Genomic DNA, 6,208 nt, shown 5'->3' on the forward strand with positions numbered 1-6,208 from the left:
GCTCCATCTCTGGTGGAGGCTCAGGGTACGGAGGAGGAGGCAGCTCCGGCAGTGGAGGCTCCATCTCTGGAGGTGGCCACAGCTATGGAGGAGGATCGAGCTCTGGCAGTGGCAGATGCAGTCCCCACAGTGGGGGGATGAGCTCTGGGGGAGGCAGCAGCTCTGGCAGGAGAGGTTCCATCTCTGGAGGCGGAGGAGGAGGAGGAGGAAGCTCAGGTCATGGAGGAATGAGCTCTGGCAGTGGTGGCTCCATCTGTGGTGGAGGCTCAGGGTACGGAGGAGGAGGCAGCTCCGGCAGTGGAGGCTCCATCTCTGGAGGTGGCCACAGCTATGGAGGAGGATCGAGCTCTGGCAGTGGCAGATGCAGTCCCCACAGTGGGGGGATGAGCTCTGGGGGAGGCAGCAGCTCTGGCAGGAGAGGTTCCATCTCTGGAGGCGGAGGAGGAGGAGGAGGAAGCTCAGGTCATGGAGGAATGAGCTCTGGCAGTTCTGGCTCCATCTGTGGTGGAGGCTCAGGGTATGGAGGAGGAGGCAGCTCCGGCAGTGGAGGCTCCATCTCTGGAGGTGGCCACAGCTATGGAGGAGGATCGAGCTCTGGCAGTGGCAGATGCAGTCCCTACAGTGGGGGGATGAGCTCTGGGGGTGGCAGCAGCTCTGGCAGGAGAGGTTCCATCTCTGGAGGAGGAGGAGGAGGAGGAAGCTCAGGTCATGGAGGAATGAGCTCTGGCAGTGGTGGCTCCATCTGTGGTGGAGGTTCGGGGTATGGAGGAGGAGGCAGCTCCGGCAGTGGAGGCTCCATCTCTGGAGGTGGCCACAGCTATGGAGGAGGATCCAGCTCTGGCAGTGGCAGATGCAGTCCCTACAGTGGGGGGATGAGCTCTGGGGTTGGCAGCAGCTCTGGCAGGAGAGGTTCCATCTCTGGAGGAGAAGGTATCTCGATCTCTGGCGGCGGGGGATCAAGCTCTGGTGGTATTTGCAGTTCTAGCAGTGGAGGGTATGGCTATGGGGGATCCAGCTCGGGGGGTGTCTGCGTGTCTGGCAGTGGCGGGTACTGCTCTGGTGGGGAGGAGAGTTATGGAGAGGGGAGCTGTGGAACTGGGATATACAGCCCCGCAGATGGGAGTGGAGAGTGTAGCTTTGAAGGAGGCTGCTCTCCTCGAAGGTGGGATTACAGGTCTGGGCATGGAAGTAGCTCAGATTCTTCTGGAGATGCTTCCCACAAGTAATATTTGCACGTGAATATCTGCCGGTGGGATAGGAAGAAGGCATTCCCCTCTGTTTCAGAGAAGAGGGTGGTCTTTCCTGCCCACTGCTGACTCACTGCTCGTCTGAACCGGACACACGTAATCCCAAGCTCTCTTCTCCCTGCTCAGCCATCTCCTGGTTTCTCCAGCCACACACTTCTGTTTTACCAGAACATTGTGATGGTTTCTAGTGTTTCCTTCAACCTTCTCTGAGTGCTTCAACCCAGGACGTTTGGAACCTTTGTTCTCTGACAACTAAAAGCTTGACACCCTGTCTGCTGTGTGCGTACTGGTCTATGGGGCGTCGTGACTCTCACGCATATGATGAGATTTTTTAAAGAGCTCTTTAAGTATAGAAATTACTTTATGGAGATCTTATCCAACCTCAAGCAAAAAAAAAAAATAGTGAAAAAAGTGGAAGAAGTTGTATACAAAAGAATTTCTGTTGGGGGTGGGGGGGCAAACACTGAACATCTGCTGGGAAAATGGGTTTCAGGAGAGAAGTCCTATTGGCCCTAATCTAGCCAGTCAACCAGGACACATGGCTACATCTCAGTTCCATCATTCCCTCCAGGAGTCACTCTTCAAATAACCAGGGGACAGACTGAATTGCCCATGTAGATTTTGTTAGAATTGCAGTTGCAGATAAAAAAAAAGGAGCAGAGAGTTATGAACAACACTTCTAGTCCCGTTTTTCCCCCTGGGGTCCCAAATCAAAGCTGGATGGTATGTGCCCAAGTAAGCCTTTTTTTTTTGGCCAACATCTCATTCAATGGTCACCCCTACCCTTTAAGTCCAATCAAAAGTTCCAATGAAGAGCAAAGCAGCTGAGATTACCGGGAAAGTTTGTTTGTTCAAGACGCTCAATGCAACTGTGTCACCTTAATTTAGCAACACTCCACTTAAATAACCAGTGTCACAATCCCACCAGGAATATTTCATGTCTTTTCCCCAGTTGGAGGGAAGGTGGGATCCTCTTCACTGTTTTTCAATGAAATCCAACTGTGAGGAGTCCTGGGGGTGGCAGCCAGCGGGGAGTGAGATGCTCAGCTTGGTGGGAAGTCCACCATGGAGACCCATTCCCAAATGGCCATAGAGCCATGAAAACAGCTACAGCAGTTTGATGGGGAGACACAAAGGGCTAAATCAAACCTTCATAGCGTAGTCTGGAAGCAGTTAGGAGTACCCTGCACGTGGGGAGGTCTAGACACTATTTCAGTCAAAACTAGGTTATCGCTGCCCTCATCAAATGCAGAAAGCCCCACGCAAGCTGTGAAGCAGTCAGCTGTGGCGGCAAAATCGGGAGACTGTGTTAGCAAACCCCGCTGAGATAAGCCTGTGTTTTCATCTGCGCTGGCTCGCATCCCACAGGTTCAGCGTGTGGGTGGTGTGAGTCTACCTTGGCTTGCAAAATGCTACCCTCCAACAGCTGAGATGGTTTATTCACCCTGTTAATTCACTCAAGGACAAATCCAGGCTGGGTGGAGAATGGTTGGAGAGCAGCCCTGAGGAGAAGGACTTGGGGGTGTTGATGGATGAGAAGCTCTACAAGAGCCAGCAATGTGCACTGGCAGCCCAGTAAGCCACCAGCATCCTGGGGTGCATCCCCGGCAGCGTGGCCAGCGGGGGGGGGGAGGAGGGGGGGATTGTGCCCCTCTGCTGCGCTCTGGGGAGACCCCCCTGCAGTGCTGCCTCCAGCTCGGGGGGTCCCACCAGCAGAAGGACACGGAGAAAAGGGGAGACCTCAGAGCCCCTTCCAGTGCCTAAAGGGGCTCCAGGAGAGCTGGGGGGGCACTCTGGATCAGGGAGGGGAGCCGTGGGATGAGGGGGAATGGCTTCAAACTGGAAGAAGGGAGATTTAGATGAGATATTAGGAGGAAATTCTTGTCTGTGAGGGCTGTGAGCCCCTGGGGCAGGTTGCCCCGAGAAGCTGTGGCTGCCCCATCCCTGGAGGTGTTCAAGGCCAGGTTGGACGGGGCTCAGAGCAACCTGGGCTGGGGGGAGGTGGCCCTGCCCAGGGCAGGGGGTGGCACTGGATGATCTTCAAGGTCCCTCCCAGCCCAAACCCTTCTGTGATTCTATGATTAATGGTTGCTTCTACATCGATCACTGAAACAGTTCAGTTCTTCAGGATCCAAGTGATAAATAAGCATCCCCATTTTTTGATCTATGAGATTTGGTGAGAGTCTTCAGTCAAGCAAAAACCTCCCCTCTTACAATAAAAAGCAGAAGCTGCAAAAAGTAATTCTTCACACTACCACGTATTGTTGGGCTTTAGTTTCACTGTGAAATTAATTATGTAGACAGGGTGCCTGGAGCTCCTCATCTCATCAGAAGAAATAAAGTAATAACATCAACGCTGTGGTTGGGTCTGTGGGTTTTTTACTGATCAGTTTTGTAGAGTGAAAGGTTGAAAAGGAAGAAGGGAGAGTCAATGGAGAGAAACAGGTGCTTCTGGAGGCAAGTCAAAAGACTTAATTTGTGCATCTACCTTAGTACGGGATGAATCACCCACTGGAGATCAGACGAACCATCTGTTTCAGCCACCTATAAGAGGAGCCCGGGAGACCAGCTTAGAAAAGAGAACCCCCAACTCGTACGAGGGGCCTGATCAGCATTTCCACTAAGTTCTTTTAAGTACTGTTTACAGCCTGGCAGTCCGTAGCCTGAAGTGCTGGGCTAATTTAGTGAAGGAATGGTTTGGAAGGTCTATCAAAACCTGTTCTGCTTGTCAGCTAAGCTATAATCATATCTCCAGTTTCTGGAGATGAGTGTTCTGGCACCTCCTTCCATATAAAACTATCCCTTTTTAAGTAGGAGTGAAAAATCTGGCCCAGGATTTCAGTTGTCTAAAAATATAATATTTTTTAAATGTTTAATTATTTGCTGTTCCTTTCCTTCAGCAGTTGTGTGGCCCCACTCCTGTTAGTATCTGTCAGGAGCTCGTGTATTTGGCTCCGTTAAGGCCAAGGGCGAGTTTCAAGTCTTTGGACCATACAGATTTGAGCTGGGATGATCAAACAGATGATTTGCTTTCCACCACCACAACACATGCAAAGTGTGGAAAGTGGCTAAAAGAGGTGCAATGTCAACGTGGGGAGCATGGGGACATCCACTGCTGATTTCTTGTTGACTCAACACTAAGTTGCTTATGTCAGTTGGATGTTGCCCATGCATTTTTGATGGAAAATGCCACAAGACAGACTGCCTACGGCTGTGCCCAGAGACATTTTGATTTTTGAGGTTCAGGGGCTGAGCTGAAGTCATGAGAAGAAGATCGTAAGACAGGGCCTTAAGATTAATGCCAGTTAATGTCTTGGGGCATGTGTTATCAGTCATCGCAAGCCTGTAAACATGCTCAGGATGTAGCACTGAAAGAAGGTGTCTACTGACACCCTGTGCCCAGGCACAGCTTGAGCCTCCAAGAGCACTGATGTGATGAACAGGCCATCAGGTATGAGGGGAAGACACCAAGGTGGTGAAGAAGAAGACAGTAGGTCAGGTGTCATTAAAGCTGGTGGTAACTCTCCCTGTGTTGTTTTTCTGCCAGAGGTGCATTACTGGAGGCACGCATGTTTTACAGAACATCCAGGCTCATAGCTGACCTCAGTGTACAAATCCACATGAAGCCTCCCTGTCTCACAAGGACTGAGGACCTTGTTGGTCCTGAACTGTCCTGGCTTCTAAATATTCCCCTCTACAGCTGTGAGGCAGCTCTTGCTAGTGGTATCCTGAGTGGTTTCTGAGCGTTGAACTAGGTGTGAACAGGCTCATGTCACCACCAAGATCCCAACCAAGAACCCATGTGGACAGGGAGGCTGAAGATGCATTAGATACCACCACCTAGTGGGAGAAAACAGTTGTACCACAGTGGTGTAGAACGGGTCTTTGCGCCGGCTCTCCCACTCTCTCTCTGACTGATGGAGTTTTGGGCTTGAGCCCTCTTCACTGTACAGATGTGGCCAGAACAAGACGTTCCCTCGTGATTTACCTTGGCAAAACCCTGGGAAATTAGTCAGGGCTCCACTGTAGCGCCATGAAAATTGTGGGCCTCCTATCTTTATTGCTGGGCCTCCTTCCAAAATTCCTGGTGATTAGAAGTAAATGAATGAGCTGTGAATACCCTGGGAGCTACTCACCTGGTGCCCACATACACATACAACCCTCCCTCTCCTGAAAGGGACCTGCAGCAAACACAATTGCTCTGACCTGAATACACCGAGTTCCATCAACTAGATGGAAGCAAGCGGAGATCTGATGCGCTTTAAACTTGGAGACTCTTTGCTGTTGAACGCCACGCAAAAATTTTGTCTCCTGCTGCAAGCTGGGTGGGATGAGAGGAAGCTGGGAGAGGAAGGCAGAGCTGACCTTGTGGTCCTATCGCCCTAGCTGGGCAGTTGAGAACAGCCCAAGTGTTGCATCAGGTGCCATCATCTGCCTTTTGGGGACTCAGGGTGATCAGGGGACATCTAGACTCAGGGGTGAGGCTGATCCAGATGGATGAACCTTTCGCTATATCTGACGGCGTGAAAACCCAAGTTCAGGAGTTTTGCTTATCAAAGTGTATCTATGGGAGGAAACTTGTGAAACCATCCATGACTCTGTAGGCTCTGACCACAGCAAGGAAACAAAAGCTCTGAGCTGATGCTTTCTTGCTTGAAAGGAACCAAACTCTCCTTGATAGCACCAGGTTTGCCATGAGATCACCCATCCCTGCTCAGGAGGTGCAGGAGGACCACCCGGCATCGTGGCACCTCATCACCGAGGCCGTGCAGGCGCAGCATGGGGATCCAGTGGAAGACCAAAGAAAGACTCTGGAAGCACAAAATGAAGACGGAGTCAGAGGAGCTCCAGGCCAAGCGCCCTCCTCCTGGGCTCCAACCCTGCTCTTCCAGCTGGGATTGCCATGGACTCTGCCTGTATTTAAGCAGCCCAGGGAGACAGCCAGGACTTCAATCATTCCT

General features: G+C 51.6%; 1 protein-coding gene across 1 annotated transcript in view; it reads left to right on the forward strand.

Moving 5' to 3' along the window:
• The first annotated feature begins 473 nt into the window (after positions 1-473).
• Positions 474-6,208, forward strand: part of LOC104281985 (keratin, type II cytoskeletal 1-like) — a 12,603-nt gene continuing 6,868 nt past the window's right edge. The window contains exon 1 of the mRNA XM_009880051.1: positions 474-792. Within this exon, the coding sequence (XP_009878353.1) occupies positions 474-792 (319 nt within the window). The remainder of the gene's footprint in view (positions 793-6,208) is intronic.

The sequence above is a fragment of the Charadrius vociferus genome, unplaced genomic scaffold (assembly GCF_000708025.1).
Source record: "Charadrius vociferus isolate BGI_N301 unplaced genomic scaffold, ASM70802v2 scaffold932, whole genome shotgun sequence".
In the NCBI taxonomy this organism is placed as follows: Eukaryota; Metazoa; Chordata; class Aves; order Charadriiformes; family Charadriidae; genus Charadrius; species Charadrius vociferus.